Source organism: Panthera onca, chromosome B4, assembly GCF_046562875.1.
Source record: "Panthera onca isolate mPanOnc1 chromosome B4, mPanOnc1 haplotype 2, whole genome shotgun sequence".
NCBI classification, from domain to species: Eukaryota; Metazoa; Chordata; class Mammalia; order Carnivora; family Felidae; genus Panthera; species Panthera onca.
In genome coordinates, this window is record NC_138345.1 from 141,124,620 (window position 1) to 141,141,164 (window position 16,545).

The 16,545-nt window shown below is 65.5% G+C and overlaps 1 protein-coding gene across 7 annotated transcripts in view; it reads right to left on the minus strand.

Annotated features, from left to right (window-relative positions):
• PLXNB2 (plexin B2) overlaps window positions 1-16,545 on the minus strand; it is a 29,476-nt gene that overhangs the window by 1,874 nt on the left and 11,057 nt on the right. For 3 of the 7 annotated variants that reach the window (XM_078449243.2, XM_078449245.2, XM_078449244.2), the window contains exons 2-33: window positions 16,446-16,498; window positions 11,481-12,567; window positions 11,005-11,187; window positions 10,786-10,914; window positions 10,044-10,144; window positions 9,810-9,936; window positions 9,468-9,621; window positions 8,769-8,883; window positions 8,583-8,691; window positions 8,400-8,501; window positions 7,805-7,897; window positions 7,457-7,538; window positions 7,221-7,381; window positions 6,957-7,105; window positions 6,705-6,813; window positions 6,372-6,508; window positions 6,010-6,180; window positions 5,409-5,538; window positions 5,071-5,298; window positions 4,789-4,965; window positions 4,534-4,673; window positions 4,332-4,432; window positions 3,918-4,147; window positions 3,612-3,793; window positions 2,442-2,508; window positions 2,163-2,309; window positions 1,578-1,734; window positions 1,329-1,429; window positions 1,155-1,239; window positions 852-1,006; window positions 514-674; window positions 286-433 (exon numbers count right to left, since the gene is read on the minus strand). In XM_078449243.2, the coding sequence (XP_078305369.2) occupies window positions 286-433; window positions 514-674; window positions 852-1,006; window positions 1,155-1,239; window positions 1,329-1,429; window positions 1,578-1,734; window positions 2,163-2,309; window positions 2,442-2,508; window positions 3,612-3,793; window positions 3,918-4,147; window positions 4,332-4,432; window positions 4,534-4,673; window positions 4,789-4,965; window positions 5,071-5,298; window positions 5,409-5,538; window positions 6,010-6,180; window positions 6,372-6,508; window positions 6,705-6,813; window positions 6,957-7,105; window positions 7,221-7,381; window positions 7,457-7,538; window positions 7,805-7,897; window positions 8,400-8,501; window positions 8,583-8,691; window positions 8,769-8,883; window positions 9,468-9,621; window positions 9,810-9,936; window positions 10,044-10,144; window positions 10,786-10,914; window positions 11,005-11,187; window positions 11,481-12,554 (5,205 nt within the window). In that variant the 5' untranslated portion in view covers window positions 12,555-12,567; window positions 16,446-16,498. Of the gene's footprint in view, window positions 1-285; window positions 434-513; window positions 675-851; window positions 1,007-1,154; window positions 1,240-1,328; window positions 1,430-1,577; window positions 1,735-2,162; window positions 2,310-2,441; window positions 2,509-3,611; window positions 3,794-3,917; window positions 4,148-4,331; window positions 4,433-4,533; window positions 4,674-4,788; window positions 4,966-5,070; window positions 5,299-5,408; window positions 5,539-6,009; window positions 6,181-6,371; window positions 6,509-6,704; window positions 6,814-6,956; window positions 7,106-7,220; window positions 7,382-7,456; window positions 7,539-7,804; window positions 7,898-8,399; window positions 8,502-8,582; window positions 8,692-8,768; window positions 8,884-9,467; window positions 9,622-9,809; window positions 9,937-10,043; window positions 10,145-10,785; window positions 10,915-11,004; window positions 11,188-11,480; window positions 12,568-15,121; window positions 15,128-15,890; window positions 15,965-16,445; window positions 16,499-16,545 lie in introns of those variants that run through there. The other 4 variants (XM_078449242.2, XM_078449246.2, XM_078449248.2 and 1 more) reach the window with 4 other exon arrangements.

The following is a 16,545-nucleotide window of genomic DNA, read 5'->3' on the forward strand; positions in this document are numbered from 1 at the left end:
ACTGGTCCACGATGACCGCCAGAGCCCACAGGCCGTGACCCGGGCCCTCTGCCTCCCACAGCCCCAGTTACCGTGCACTTGCCTTTCTCATGAGTTCGGGCCCCAAACGTACAAACCAACACCCCAAACTTCCCGGCACATCCCAAACTGACCTCCTCACCCGCATCACACCGTGGCTTCCCCGGGCCACCCCCCACCCCCCACCACTCGACCCGGACCCTACAGAACTCCAGGGCAACGACCTAAATCTCCCCACCCCCAAAAGTGCCCTCAGGGTCCACTCACGCGGCTCAGCTTGTGCTCTGTGCGTGTGCAGGCGTCCATGAAGGTCTGAGCGATGACTGACAGGGAAGCGTCCACCACCTCATGAACGTGCACGTCAAAGATGAAATGGGGGTTCTTGAGAATGTTCACCCAGAACCGCAGTGGTAAACTGAGGCAGAGCGACAGGGAGTGAGGGGCTGCCGAGACCCTGGAGCAGGGCAGGCAGCAGCAGGATGGAGGAGCCCCCACCTGTTGGTCTTCCAGATGTGGATGGTGTCCTCATCCTTAATGTCGTGTTTCTCGGCCTGCTCGTCCAGAAAGTCGAAGAAATACTTAACAGCGGGCGGCACCGCATGCCCAGGTGCCAGAACGCTCTGGAAGAAGTTGTCCACAAACTGCTGCAGCGTGCCCTGCGGGGTTGGGGCAGGAGGGGGGGACTCAGCAGGGAGTGGGCGCTGGACCGTGTGACCGCCCCCCCCCCACGTTGCTCCGCCCACAGGCCCCGCCCCCGGTGTGACCGTCCACATGTTGCCCCGCCCACACACACACACCGCCCCCCCCCCCCCCCCACCTCCAGCAGCGCCCACCTTGACAGAGAGCAGGCGGGTCAAGTATATCTCGGTGATGGCCTTGGTGCGTTCCTTCTCCTTCACGCTGCCCCGCTTGGACTTGCCCTCGTCCACCTCCTCCGCTGGCCGCACCAGGTGCCACACACGGTTCTCCTCCTCCAGGAGGGCGTGGCCTGTGGGGAGGCGGCACTGAAGGCCGAGACTGGAGCTCAGTAGCCCCCCGCCCCTCCAGGGCAGCACGGGGTGGGGGGGTGGGGGGGCAGACGGGTCCACGTTGACCTCCAGAGCCCACAAGAGCACAGGCAAAAGGAAGGGACTCACGCTCTCCGGGTAGATCCGGCTGGCTGTCCTCAGGCTGTTGGGAGACTCCCACCGTGGACAGGATGAGAGTGGCTCCATCCCGGACCTGGGGCATGCAGTCATGAGAGCGGGCCCCCCGGCTCCCCACCGAGGCTGGGGACGCAGCCCTCCCCCTGCCCAGCCGCCAGCACTCACGTTGTAGTGCATCAGGGTGTTGACACGCTTCCACCGGCCCTCCCGCTGAGAGGTCAGGTCCAGGTCTGACAGGATCTGGGCTGTGGACCCAGGACGCCACTCTGGGAGGACACAGCCCAGCTCCTGGAACCCAGCCACACCCCGCCCGGCTCCCTCTTGCTGTCCCTCCACCCCACCTGCCCACCCAGGGTCCCCAGGGCAGGACCCCGCCCCACGGCACAGAGCTGGGTACACGAGGACCTTGCTCACCGAGGACCACGCTGTCAGCCTTAGGCCAGCGAGAGCAAGGCTGTGTACGGTACACCTGATCGATGATCTTCTCCTTGACCTGGGAGATGGTGTCACAGTTGAGGACCTTTACCGGGACAGCATCGGCGCCTTCGTCCTGAACGATCACGCTCACCGTCTGCCGGGGGACGTGGGGTGAAGAGCCAGTGTGGGGGGCCTCTCTCTTGCCCACCGGTGTGGGAGCAGCCTCGGGCACCCCCGTGGTCACACCCTCCGGTGCCCCTAGAGCGGCCCGACCTGGCCTTTCCTCACAAGCCCTGGCTCAGCGGGACAGAGAGCATCACTAGCCACGCGCCACCTCTCGTGTGCACGTAGGCTCACCGCCAGGCACACCCGGACGCCCCACACAGGGCTGCAGGGGACCCAGGTGCCCGGGAGGCAGCTGACTCGGGACACTCGGAGCCTCTCCGCAGGGACACCTCTGGGGCCCAACACCCACGGAGGGTGCACAAGCCCCCCTGAACTCAGGTGGGCCCGTGCGAGTCTGTGAATGGCATCCAGCGTCTGCTCCTGAGGCGGCCCGGGCCCCCCAGCCGCAGTGCTCACCAGGGGCGCATACTCCACATCATCCCCCAGCAGCCCCGTATCGTTGAGGGTGTATTTGGCCTTCTTCTGCACAGCGTCCACTGGCCCCTTCTCCACCTGATGCTTGATGGCCTTGAAAAGCTTATACAGGGGCTCGCCGGCGCTGTCCTGGAGAGCAAAGGGCAGCTCAGCCACGGGTGAGACTGGAGATGCCCCCCGGGCAGGTGGATGTTTGGGGGGAGGTCGGGGAGAACACCACCTCACTCCTGCCCCGACCCTGGCCAGGCCGCTTAAACCCACCTTGAGGTACTGGTATAGGCAGATAGACATCCAATTGGACAGCATCCTTTCCACCACCGTCTCGGACCTGAAGGTACGAAGAGATGTTTCCTGAGGGTTCCCTTACTGCCCCAGGGCCCAGCCGGCTCCCCCAGGCACCCACACACCCCTATCCAGGCCCTGGGTCCCTGACAGAAAGCCAGGGGCGCCACCCCTGCCGTCCCTCCGCTCTCCCTACCTGCACTGGCTACATCTGCTGACAAAATGGATACTGGACTCAGCCGGTGCCACCCCACGACCCTCCACCCCCACCTCCCACCTGGCGCCCACCCCCCCCCCCCACCTGCGCATAATCGGCTTGGGGTTCTTGGCCACCACGTACTGGCCCACCTCCCGCCTCCCCCCCCCACCTGCGCAGCATCGGCTTGGGGTTCTCGGCCACCACGTACTGGCCCACCTCCCGCCTCCCCCCCCCCCCACCTGCGCAGCATCGGCTTGGGGTTCTTGGCCACCAGGTACTGGCCCACCTCCCGCCTCTCCCCCCCCCACCCGCGCAGCATCGGCTTGGGGTTCTCGGCCACCACGTACTGGCCCACCTCCCGCCTCCCCCCCCGCACCTGCGCAGCATCGGCTTGGGGTTCTTGGCCACCACGTACTGGCCCACCTCCCGCCTCTCCCCCCCCCCCCGACCTGCGCAGCATCGGCTTGGGGTTCTCGGCCACCACGTACTGGCCCACCTCCCGCCTCTCCCCCCCCCCCCACCCGCGCAGCATCGGCTTGGGGTTCTTGGCCACCAGGTACTGGCCCACCTCCCGCCTCCCCCCCCCACCTGCGCAGCATCGGCTTGGGGTTCTCGGCCACCACGTACTGGCCCACCTCCCGCCTCTCCCCCCCCCCACCTGCGCAGCATCGGCTTGGGGTTCTCGGCCACCACGTACTGGCCCACCTCCCGCCTCTCCCCCCCCCCACCACCCGCGCAGCATCGGCTTGGGGTTCTCGGCCACCACGTACTGGCCCACCTCCCGCCTCTCCCCCGCACACAACCGCGCAGCATCGGCTTGGGGTTCTCGGCCACCACGTACTAGCCCACCTCCCGCCTCTCCCTCCCCCCCCCCCCCACCCGCGCAGCATCGGCTTGGGGTTCTTGGCCACCAGGTACTGGCCCACCTCCCGCCTCTCCCCCGCACACACCTGCGCAGCATCAGCTTGGGGTTCTTGGCCACCACGTACTGCTCCATGAGCTCCAGGAACAGCGTGCGCATGATGTCCGTGTAGTACTCCAGCTTCCCGTGCAGTGCCACCGTCAGCAGGGACGCGAAATAGACCTTGGCGCGGGCTGAGAACTCCCGCTGGCTCTCCAGGGTGTGGATGAACTGCGAGGGCCACCAGCCGGAGACCGCCTGAGCACTTTGGCCCCGGCACCCGCCAGCAGCCGAGGCTCCGGCTGTCCCCCTCTCCTCCCCGCCGACCCTGCCCTGCAGCCCTGGCCCCACTCACAGTGACCAGGAAGGACTTGCTGTTTAGCAGGTTGGAGAACTGGTAGAGGGCCTGCTCCACCACTGGGCGCCGTGACTCGGGGATGTCCAGCCTGCCCGTGATCATCACGTCCTTGTCGCCGTCCTTGGAGGGCAGGAAGAAGACGCGGTCGGTGTAGGTCTTGTAGTCCAGCACGGGGATGCCCGCCTCATGCACGTCGTTGGTCTGGTCCTCCATCTCGATCATCAGGTCTGGGGGCGGGGGGCACGGTGAGGCGTCCCGGCCACGAGCGGCAGGCCACCCTGCCCACCTCTGCCTCTCCGGATGCAGCCTCTTCCAAGGCCATCCTCCCTGGCCTTCCAGCCCCCAAGAGGTCTCGGCAGCGGGCTCCCAGGGCAGCCCGAGGATCCCGCTGCCCCTAGCAGGCAGCCCTACCTGTGAACTCCTTCTTACAACGGTCCCGCACGCTCTCCTCCAGGCCCTCCAGCTGGGACTTGATCTTCTCGTACTCGCGCTCTGCCTGTTGGCTCTTCCTCCTGGGGGCACAGGGAGGTTCCTGGGACCTGGTGGCCCTGAGCCTGTGTGTTGTGTTGGGTGTGTGGCCAGAGGGGCAGAGGCAGGAGTGGGCGGGGCTCACCAGTAGCAGTAGACGGACACGACGATGACGGCCACCATGGGCACGATGACCAGCGGCAGGATGAGGTTGAGTGGCACATCACTCACCCTCGTGTCATACTCCACACGGCCCAACACCCACTCTCGGGAGCCAAACTTCACCTGTATTGTGGACAGGTGTGGCTTCGCAAGGACCCGTGGCTGCCCAGCCTGCCCTCCTGCCCTCCCTCTGTCACCACCCCTCGCCCAGCCCGGCACCCGGCCAACCCGCACGCACGATGAACTCAGGCAGGTTGTGTGTCGTGTCTCGCTTCTGCCGCCGCTTGGGCGGGGGCTGCACCTCGGGGGGCTCGCAGTACAGGTCCGTCTCGGTCAGCGTCTTCATGATGCAGCGCTCAGCGCCCACGAAGGCCTCGGCCTCATGAAGCGTCATCGCCTTGTTCAGATTAGTGCCCTGGGGGTTGGTGGGGGGACGGAGGTCACAGTCACCGGGAGGGCGTCAGGGCCGTGGAGTGGGGGCCGCCTCCCCCGCCGACCCCGGGCTGTGGCCAGTCCTCACCCGGGCATGGATGAGCTTGTTGACCTGCTTCTTGACGCCCCCCGTGAAGTTCTCAAAGGTGGGGTCAGCCACGTACTCAAAGGCACCGGCCTCGGTCCTGAGCAAGGCGCGGTGCCCGTCCATCTGGATGAGCGCCGTGAGATTGTAGGCCTCGGGCTCCTCGGGGACCGCCGGCGACAGGAAGACCACTTTGGAGTCGTTGTGGAACATGTACTCCGTGCCCACAACCTGCAGGCCGAGGCCGGGCCGTCAGGCCACGTGGCACAGGCCCCATCCCTACCCTGCACTTCCCGGGGGCCCACGTTGGAGCCGAGTCCCCAGCCAGTACCGGGACTGACCGTCGTGGGCTGCAGAGGTCCGGCCTCCCGCCTCCGCCGCCAGGACTGCAAGGGCTCAGCGATGACCACCATGGCGAATCTCTGGATCAGGCTGAAGCCTTGCCCCGTGACGTTGATGCTACGGCCACCGCTGGGGACGGGAGGTGGGCAGTGCCTGAGTGGGCACAGCTCGGCAAGCCAGCTCTGGAGGGGGTGCCCTGCAAAGCTGTGCCCCCAGCAGCTCCCCCTCCCCTCTGGGGGGAGGGCAGGGCCCAGAGTCCCTGGACCCAGTGTGCAGTCAGTTATGGGTGCAGGTCTGTGTGAACGAGTGCTTGCTGCGAGGTTGAGCTCAGAGCACATGACCATGGGCACTGCTGCTGCCTGTCGGGAGCGGGGCGGGGGGCCGTGGGGCCTGCCCCTCTGGGTTTCTAGGAGGAAGCTGATCTGGGGGCACCCAGACCAGCCCTAAGACATCCTCCAAAGCCTAAGTGGCGGAGAAAGCCTGGGAAGTAGCTGAAAGGGGTGGGGTGTGGTGTGTGTGTTGGGGGGGGGGGGGTCCCATGGCTGGCGGTGGAAGCGGGGGGCACCATGACCCCTCAGGGAGGAGGGAGGGAGGCCACACCTGACGAAGCTTCGCAGCGGTTCAAAGGCCCGTAGCACTGGATTCTCGCGGTAGGTGAAGACAACACCAGGGCTGGGCACACGGGAGCCCCCGTAGTAAATCTCTAGGGGCAGCTCCCCCAGAGCTGCCTGCGGGCCAGTGACGCACTGCAGCTGGGCCCCAAACTGTGTCCTGGGGGTGGAAATTGCTAATCAGTGAACTCGGCTCCAGGACCAACCCCAGCCCCAGGCCAGTGGGGCAACAGATCAGGCTGGCTCCACGGCCCTCTCCAGGGCAGACGCCAGGTCACAGCCAGAGAGCCCCAACCCCACCCCCAGGACCAGGGCAGACCACAGATTCACCAGCCTGCAGGTGACACCCACACTTTACAAGGGACGTCATTGAGGGTCACCCGCACGTCTTCCTCAGAGCCTGTGTCTAGGTGGGTGCCATTGATGGTCAGCGTGGTGCCGCCTGCCTGTGGCCCCTGCTTTGGTTCCACACTGAGGGGCTGGGGCTGCTACGAGAGTGACAGGTGCATTCGGGTCAGGGTTGGGGCGGTGGAGACCTGACTGCGTCAACTGTTGTCAGAGCTCTGCCCCACCCCGTGTCAACACGCAGCCCCCGACGGTCCAGAGGTCAGCAGCAACAGCCACATCCCACTCACGTCTGTCCCAGACTGCAAGACCCACGCAGGTCCCGGGGCCAGGCGTTACCTGGTAGGTGAACAGGACGTGGGGCGGCGAATGACCAAGCTTCCCATTGACATCCACGACGACACCGGCCGTGATGGGAATCTTTGCAGCGTCGATAGTGCACACGATCCTGGGAGAGTAACAGACGAGGTGGGACACTCTCGAGCCCCTCCCCACACGTCCGTGGCCGTGCAAGTCCCATCCTCCTCCTCATCCACCTGGTCGCCTGGCCCCCCAGGCCAGGACAGCACGGGCTTCAGGTCGTCCACTCACCGGGTGGACACAGAGTAGCGCTCTGGCTCAAAGACGCAGTTCTGCTCGGCCACCGTGATCTTCTTGACGTCATCCGCTCTGACCCCCAAATTGGACCCAAGGATAGTGATGCGAATGCCCCCGCCCAGCGGGCCCGTTTCAGGATGGATCTGGAATCGGCAGAGCCCAGCTTGACCCGGCAGCGGGGCCAGGCTGGCGTGCGCGGGGGCCGGGGCCAGGCTGGAGCTCCCCCCTCCCCGCCCCCCCACAGGCACAAGGGCTCACCCTGGTGATGACGGGCGGCGGGCACTCGGAGGTGGCGTTGCTGCACAGAGCCTCGTACACGCACCTGCTCTGCCCGCCACACCACACACACTTGTACACGGGGTCGGCGGCCAGGCACAGGCTGCAGTCGCTCCGGCCAAAGGAACAGTTGTAGAGAGTGACTGTGGGACAGCAGCCGGTGGTCAGGGGCTGCCCTGCCCCCCTAGCCCCTCTAGCCCCAGCTGCCCGATCCCTACCCTGGAGTTTGCTATCCACGTTCTTGCCGTAGGACTTGACGTACAGGTGCAAGGGCAGCGTCTCGTTGGCGTCATGGGACAGCTGGGGGAACACGCAGGGACAGGCTGCACTCCCTGAGCCCACCCAAACCCAAGGGTGACCACGAGGGCCCGTGTGGTCCCCTCACGGCCGAGAGGCAGCGGGAAGCTGGAGCCTCAGAGATACAAAGGGTCACTCTGATTGCACGGCGTCGGCAGGGACAGAGACACTCTAAGGCCACACACGAACGGCTGGCCACCCCCTGTGCACCCCCACCCCCAGGGCCCTTCCTCGGAATCCAGCAGCTGGGCCTGCCTGGGGAGCCGCACCTTTGGTGTCCGAAAGAAGAAGGTTCCTGGTTCCTGTGTGCTCACCGGCTCCTCAAACTTGAGCAGGTCACTACCCACGTACAGAGAGGAACCCTGCAAGGCAGTCTGGTCAGGAACCCCAGACGGGCCCCCCCGCCCTACCCGCCCTACCCGCCCCTCCCTGAGCCCAGTGTTCACAGTGCTGGTGCCCTCTCTGTGCCCCACAACCAGCAGTCGGGCGCTTCCTGCCCCACCGAGCCCTCGGCTGCTCCCAACCACGGCCCTGCTCCCTTCTCACCAAGTGACACCCCAGCTGCCCAGCCACTCAGCACCTGAAACTCAAACCTCGCTGTCTCCTGCTCCTGCCTATGTTTCCAAGGCCCACAGGAATGTACCCCCGTCCTACTGGACCTCTCCACCTTCTTCTGTCCCCAAATATATGTAGAGTGCCTCCCTCACTGGCTGGGTCCCGAGCCAGGGGAAGCTTGAATGCAGACCAGGCACTTTGACTTTGGTTTTGCAGGGAAAGGGCTCTGAAGAAGCCCCGCAGGCACTCTACCAGCCCCCAAGGCCCCCGAAGGGCCCCCAGGCCAGCACCCCACAAGCCCCCCTCCACCTTCACTGTGTCCAGGTTCTTGCCCTGGAAGGTCACGTCCGTCTCGTGGTTCATGGGGATGACCAGCGGGCTGGGGTTCAGGAACTGGGGGCAGCTGTCCTCCTGGAGAGAACAGGGCTGGTCGGGTGCTGCCTGGCTGTGGCTGGGCCACCCAGCTCCCGCGAGGTGCTCCCGGCGCCTCACCATGTGGGCGGGGACGATGCCGGCCTCGGGGTTGGGGGAGGCCTCCCGACACTCGTGGTAGCGCAGATCCCACTGGCAGGTCCAGCGGTTGCTTGAGCAGGAGATACACCTGGGGGAGAGGGCGGTGAGGGACGCGGGGCCCCCAGCAGAGGCAGGGCAGGCACACGGGGCCAGTGAGACACTCACGGCAGGTTCTCGGCCAGGCTCATGGCCTCCCGGCAGTCATAGAAGGGATACAGGTGAGAGGTGAGGAAGATGCTGCCGCGTCTGAAGAGCAGTTGGATGTTTACGGCCACGTGGTCTGTGGATGGCACCCGAGGACGGCATCAGGCAGGGGCCTCAGAGCTCTGGGCCCGGCTGGCACGGTGGGGGCGCGGCGGCCCAGCCAGAAGCAGAGGCCGAGGGAGGAGATCCCAGCCTGTGAGCTGGCGGGGGGGGGGGGGGGGGGGCCTTGCAGGGGCTGGCCCACTGACATCGTTTGGGCTCAGCCAGGCCTGCCAGCGTTATCGGATCTCGGCTCCTGGGCCAGCTCCCGGGGCTGGGTCCAAGTTGCTCCCCAGGGGCCTGTGCTGCTGAACCCTCTCTCTGTCCCAACAGGCACCGAGGGCCATGGTTCCTGGCCGACGTCTGGGTCCCTGACATGTCACTGTGTGGCCCCCGCCTTCACTAGCAAGCCATCCTCCGCTGGCCCACACTCAGAGCCCTGCAGCGGGGAGTGGGGGCCGACAGTGCGTGGTCCCCACGCACACGGCTCAGGAAGCCCAGAATCAGCACCGCAAGCCTCCCCCTCCATCCTGCACCCCTGGGACTGCAGGCCCCCGTGACCCCACGGCACGCAGAAGGGAGAGTGAAGTGCCCACTCTAGTCACCGGACGGGGGCCTCACCTTGGCCAGGCGGCGTGCCAGGAATGCTACTCGGGGAGTTGCATATGATGGCGTCGCCTTCCACACGGGCCGGGTGTGGTGGTGAGTCACCAAAGAGACACAGCAGTTCGTCGTCCTCACTCAGGGCCGGGAGGGGGCTGACAGACAGCTGCACCTGGGGAAAGGACGTGGGCTCACGCCAGGACCCCTCCGCCCGCCCAGCCTTGGGGCACCACGGCCCTGTCCTCAGGCGGGAGTACGATAATACCAGGCTGGCTCTTCACGTTGTCCCCAAGAGCCCCAGGCCAGTGGAAGCCCCACCTCTGCCCAACACCGACCCCCTATCCCGCCCCTACCACGCACCTCGCCCTGGGCCCGGCGGCTCATGTTCTGTGGCTGGGCCCCAGTGATGGCTACGCAGGACTCGTCACGGCTCCACAGCCAGTGGCCGTGCTCCTCAGCCCGTGGGCACTCGGCCCTCCTGGTGCATCTACAGGGACCGGGGGGGGGGGGGGGGGGGCCTCAGTCCTGGCACCAGCCAGCCACACCCCATGCCCCCAGCGCAGGGCTGAGACTCCTGGTCTCCTGGGCACTCACCGTCCCTCGACGACACACCAGCCGCAGTAGGGGTCCTGGGAGCTGTGGCACTGTGTGCAGGTCGTGTAGCTCAGACACTCCTGCACGGGAAGCCGGAACACCTGGGCCGGCAGGGCAGTGAGGGGGACTACTGCAGTCACAGGCGACCGGCCAGCAGCCACAAGCACCTGTCTCTTGGGCCCTGGACTTTCCTGAGACCACAGGCTTGATCCCACCCTTATCTTTGAGCCTAAAAGCCTGATACTAACTCAAGGCTCACCGACAAGCGTCCAGGAACAGCTGCCCTCCAGACTCTGAATGACCCTGTCCAGTGGCTACAGCTGGCCCAGGTGATACGGAGTCCAGGAAACCATGGGGATCCAAGCTATGGAGCCTCCCTATGCCAGTTCAGGCCCTTTAACTCCGCACCCCGAGAGAGGCGCCTGGCCAACCTCGGTGCTCCCGAAGGGCTCTTCTTATACTGCGGGCCCGGCCCATGTCCCCCGCCGCCCAAGCTCACAGGGCTGCACGGGGTCCCTTGCCACCCTGCCCACCCTTGGAGGGGGCCCACTCAGAGCACCGACTTGTCCCTTCCATCAGAATGGGCTCAGGGCAGGGCCGCAGACAGGGAAGGCGCCGGAGAGACACGGGATCAGGACGCTGCCAGGAGCCCCTCCCGCCCCCCTCCGCACCTCCCTCCACACCGCCTGTCCCAAGGGCCCGGACCAGCAGGGCCCCTTCCCTAGGGGCTCCACAGGCCCACCTTGTCCTGGGTCAGAGCGTAAAGACTGGCCAGGTCTGCAGACAGCACCAGGTCCCGCTGGATCCTCTTACTGATCTCCACGAGGATGGAGCCGTACTCCGAGGAGCTGCCATCCGGGGCAAGGTACACCTGTGGGCACGAGGGCAGGTGCATGAAGATGGGGGGCCTTGTGCAGACGGCCCCCGCCAGAAGCTGCCCTGCCCCAGCCCCAGGCCCCACCTTGAGGACCCGGCCATCTGAGGTGCCCAGGAAGGCAACAGTGTGGCCATTCTCCACGGTCACCATCACGGCTGTCAGGTTCAGGCCTCCACGCTGCAGCACGGCTGTGGCTGTGAGTCCGTCTCTGCTGCCCAGCGGGTAAGGCAGGTGCTCAGAGCCACACGGGAAGCTCTCACTGGCGCCCTGTGGACCACAGCGTCAGCGCTGGGCACAGACCCCCTCGCGCTGGAGTCGTCTCCCTGCGAGGGCTCCCAGCACATGTGCCCCCCCCCCCCCCCCCCCCCCCAGGAACAAGCGCCATGCCAGCAGGGACGTGTCACTGCCGCACGCCCCTGACACCCAGCACGGGTCTGGCAGGGGACGGAGCGAGTGATCAGACATGTGGAAGAAAAAGGCGGCACCCGACCAGAGCGACGCCTCGCACACGCACCCTCACGAGCTGGCGGGACGCAGACACACCGACAAGCCCCACATACCAGCCCGTGGCCTCCACACTGGATCTCGCCGTGGAAGGGCTTGTAGAAGGTGTCACGGCCCGCCTCCCGGGTGCCCGTGTAGCAGGCGTTGCGGCTGGCCTCCATCTTGGCGTGCACCTCGTCCAGGGGGAACAGGCAGAGGCCCGCACGGGGTCCCCCGCCGCTCCGGCCGTCCCTGCTGAAGACCGCGTACAGCACTCTGTCGGCGCTCGGCACACCCACGGAGGCCGCCAAGCAGGTGCCGAAGGCCGGGGCCTGGGGGTCGGCGGGGTCAAGGCACCGCAGGTCTGTCTCCAGGTAGGAGTAGTAGAAGGGGTCTTGCTTGCACATTCGCGCCAGCAGCGTGCGGTTGCGGGGCGGGTGCTTGTCCTGCTGGTTGAAGACGAAGAAAACGTAGAGGCCGTCCTCGAAGGCGGCCACGAACTGCTGCGTGTTGGTGGACAGGTAGCCGGCCTTGTAGGTGGCGTGGTCCGTGTAGGCCTCGAAGGCCTCCCTGCCCTCGGTCCGGTCCAGCAGGCGGGTGCTCACGATGATGCCGTTGTCATGGGGCCCGTTGCCCTTGCCCACGAACAGAACCCTCTCGCCACCGGGGCTCGTGGCACTCACCAGCCCCACCGTGGCCACACTCTCGTCGTTGCTGGCCACGAAGGACTTCTCGCCGCTACCGTCCTCATAGAAGAGACGCACAGAGATGTTGCTCAGAGCACGCAGGGCGCAGATGCCCTTGAAGAGGCTGCCGCACTCGATGAGGCGCTTCCCGGGAGGGTCGAGCAGCAGCAGCTGGTTGACGTTGTCGGTCAGCACGGCCTCGTGGCACTGGCTCGCCTCGATGGGGGGCGTACACTTCTTGTTGTCCAGGGCCGGGCCCGTGGCCGCCTGCTGCTCCAGCTGGAGTCTGGCACTCAGCTGGTAGAGCGCGTTCACCGCCCCCACGTACACCACGCCCGAGGCCTCATCCACAACCAGGTGGTTCAGCTCCGTCTCGCTTCGGAAGAAGTCCAGCTTTCGGGGCCGCAGGCCCGCACTTGTGCCCACGAGGCCCAGGAGGGCCAGGGCCCAGAGCTGCAGAGACATCGCCCCCGGCACCCTGTGGGAAGAGACAAGGGTCAGGGGAGCCCCAGCCCGGAGGATCCACCTGCGCACGGGAAGCCCCCGCGTCACGGGCCCCTCCAGATCCCGCCCGAAAAAGCGGAACAAGGCCAGAGAGAGTCAGGGCTGTGCAGCATACCCCGAGAGCGCCCGGTCGCTTCTCTGCCTTCCCTGCGTCCGGGCAGGCACGCCTGCCCGCCTCCTCTCAAAGGAGACGGTCTCCCGGACCGTCTCAAAAGTTTCCCCTATAACGCAAACTAACGAGCAGGGTCCAGCCACCAGCACTGTGTGCTCCGGGCAGGGTGAGGCAGCCCCTGCACGACTGTGCCCCGACCTCCACCTCCAGGTTCTCAAAGCGCCCCCTCCAGGAAGTCTCTCAGGCACTCACGCACGTGCCCTCCCCCAACCCGAGGACCCCAGAGCGCCAGGCCACGAGCCCTGCCAAGTGCCGCACACGGGCATCTGACAGCAAATAAGGAGAAAAGGAGCTGGAACCAACTGTGATCAATGAAGGCACACACTTTTTTTAAGTTTATTGTTTTTTCAGTCATCTCTACACCCAGCGTGAGGCTCAAATACACACAGACCGAGTCGCACACTCTTCCGAACGAGCCGGCCTGGCACACGCTTATCCACATTTGCCCACCCCTGCCTCCCCACCCACCTCCCCTCCAGAACCAGCAGAGGCGCCAGCCACACTCCACCCACCCTGCCCATGCCCTCCCGAGGACAGACACACTCAGAGACGCTGGGACGAGTTTCCAGACACCACCAGCTCTCCGAGGTGGGGACACTCGGAGGCGGCAGCGGGGTGTGTGCTGCCCTCACGGCCAGGGCAGGCCGAGTCGGTGCGCAGGTGTCTCTGAGCACGTTCCTGCACATACACAGGCCTATGCCCCCATCGACGTGTAGAAGTGTCCCCAGATTGGGGGACCTAGAACGCACATGGTTCTCCCTCCCCACCTCAGGGACACAGGGATCTCAGGGAAACTCAAGCCCCTCTGCCTCTAGGCCTCTTCCGTGTTGGGAGAGTCCCATATGCCCCGCCCTGGAGACCCTGCTCTATGCTGGTCAGGATCCCCTGTACCGTCCTCTGCCCGCTCCCTCACAAACTGCCCTCTCTGGATGCATGCTGGGGCCCTTGCCCTCGAATCCACTGGAACCTTCCCTGAGGGCACCTGTGCCTGGCATGACACCTAGAGCAGTCCTGCCCCTGCCACATGCGTTGAGTGGAGCCAGACCCAGATGGCGGAAGGCGATGAGGGGCCCAGGCCCCCCGTCTCCCAGACGCCCATACAGCCTACTCCTGCACGGTCCCAGACGCCCGTACCGCCTACCCCCGCATGAGGGGCCCAGTCTACCCCTGCACAGGCAAAGGTGGCTGCTCTTACACACCACACACCTGGATATGCTGGTACTCCTCTGAGAAACAATGACTTTTCCAACACCCTGACTTGCCCTGTGTCCTGTCCGTCTCTTCCAAGAAGGCAGAAAGGGATCTGCTCTGCTCCTTGGCCAGGGGAGACGTGGCTCTGGAGCGCTGACTTTGCGCAAAGCTGTGCTTACTAGAATAAGTTGGCTTTTTCGCATGGAACCCGTGATTCTGCCATCAAGCTAACTTCCTTCTCTGCTTGGGCCGCTAGGAAACCCCTGACCAGGCTGTGGCTGCTCTCCATCCCCCCTGCAACCCTCTGTTCTGAGTAACCGCAGCCTTCCTCAAACGTCTTGAGGAAGTAAAACCAAGAAGCAACCGACTGACAAAACCGTCTCTCCCTCAGAATCACTGCAAGGCTTGGGAAGACACCACCTCTCTGGGGCAGCCACTGCCTCTGAGAACCCCCACCTGGTACTGGCAAGGGAAGTTCTCGCCTGGCCCCTGGCAACCCCAGATGCCCTCCTCACCGGCCACCGGAAGAGAAAACACCCACGGGTGAGCTGGAGGGGGTCCACAGGGGGAGACTGCAGGGACTTAGGAACCAGCCCCTGGTTGCTGGGGGCAGAAGGCTGGGTAGTACCAGGGAGAGGTGAAGGTGGTTCAGGGCAGGGCTGTAGAAGAGCCAGGGTGACCCCTGATAAGGGTAGCTAGACTGGGGAGACTTTAGTCAGTTAGGATGTCACAAGCCCTTGAGGTCATCCCACTGAATGGCAGGGGGTCCCCCCCAGCACAGACTCCTCTCTGGTCTCAGCTGCCCATCTGTGGGGAGAGGAGATCAGGGTTTGGGAGATGCCCCGGACTCTGAGACCACACAGACCCAGGCGCACCAAGAGGCCCTGAACGCTTGGGCACCAGCTGGCACGGTCACTGCCGCTGGTCCCTCCCTCCCTCCCTCCCCGGGAAGGAAAGGGCCTGGGCTGGAGGACCCGCCCCCTCGCCCCTCCCCCGCCCCCACGCTTAGGGCCCAGTCTGGGCTCAAAGTCCACTCAGTGGCGCCGGCTAGGGCGCGGGCCAGGGTGAGGGCCAGGGCCAGGGCGAGGGTGAGGGCGAGGGCGGACTTCCTAGCCCCTCAGTCTCGTTGCCAGGCTGGCCCTCCCCCACCTGGCTCCCCGCTCACCCGGAGTCCCGCTCACCAGGCTCACCCGGAGTCCCGGAGTCCCGGAGCCCCTGGCCCCGCTTGGCTCCCACCCGCCGCCTGCCGGAGCCCGGAATGAATGGAATGTTCCCGGGGCCCAGGGAGGGACTGCGGGCGGGCGGGGGTGGGGCGTGGGGGCGGGCCCGGAGCCCAGGCCACCCTGGCAGCAGTCCGGATGGATTCGCCCCACGTGGACCCAAGGAGCCCAGGGCCCTTCTACTGGTCTGGACCAGGGCTTGAACACTTAGCTGACCAAGTGGGGGAGCTCTGGGGCACCCCTGTTGTAAAAAAGCTTGACTCAAACCCCAGCCCCTCCCTCAGCCCTGCTAACTCACAGCCTTGGGGGGACCCAAGAGGCAGAGGAGTCACAGTGCACAAAAAGAATGCTCCGGTCTCTCTCCGGTTCACATCCATTTGACTAGTCCATTAGGGCAGGAGCCCAGCCCTGCCCTCTGCCCCAGGGCCCTGCCAGGTCTGGGACACCATACCTGCTCAGTAGCACTGTGAGTCACCAAGGAGAGCTGGGCCAGACCTAGGCTCCCTGCCCCAGGACCCCTCTGGGCGGTGGGCAAAGTGAGGCTTAAATCCCAGAGCTGCAAACTTACCCCCCACCCATATCAAGCCCAGGTCACCTGGGGTGGTAGGAGGGACTTGGGTCACACTCCAGAGGCCGCAGCTCCCCTCCACTTCCCGGCCAAACAAAGCCTCAGGTGACCTGCCAGGCCAGGTCCCGGAGCAAAGGGTGACCCACCTGACCAGGGAGCTCAGGCCACTGTTGAGGAGGCACCAGGCACAGCCAGCAAAGCTTCCTGTGGCTAGTGTTCCTGGAACGGGCACTTCCTGTTTTGCAGAGAGCCCCAGGACCCCTGGCTCACCGGGGCTGCCGGGGATTTCCTCAAGGGCATCAGACGGCCTCCTTCCTGGCTAGGGTCCAGAGGTGCACTTCCAAAAAGTTGCACAAACTCCGGCCTGTTGTTGGCCCAGAAAATGTCTGGACGGGCACTCCTCCCCCAAGCCCAAATTCCCAGCCTCAGTGCTCAGAACCCAGCCCCCTGCCAGTCTCACTGAAGAGCCCACCCTCCCAAGGAAAGCTTGATCTCAGAGAACTGGGGCGGGGGGGGGGGGGTATGTGTGCTGGCAGTGGCCCCCACAGGCAGGACACTTGGGTCTGCGCAGATGTGTGCACACTGGGCTCAGCCAGACCGGGGCCTCAAGGTCACCCCCCCACCCCCACCCCGCCCCGTGGTCAGTAGAAAGCGCGTCTAACCCCATTGCCTTCCCCAGGTGGGGCCCAGCCCCCACTCACCGAGGCTCCCGTAGTCCAGCTCAGTGTCTGCTCTGGGCCAGCATCAAGATTCTCTAGGAAGCAAAGGAGCAACAGTGGTCTCACCACAAGCCTGGCCCGA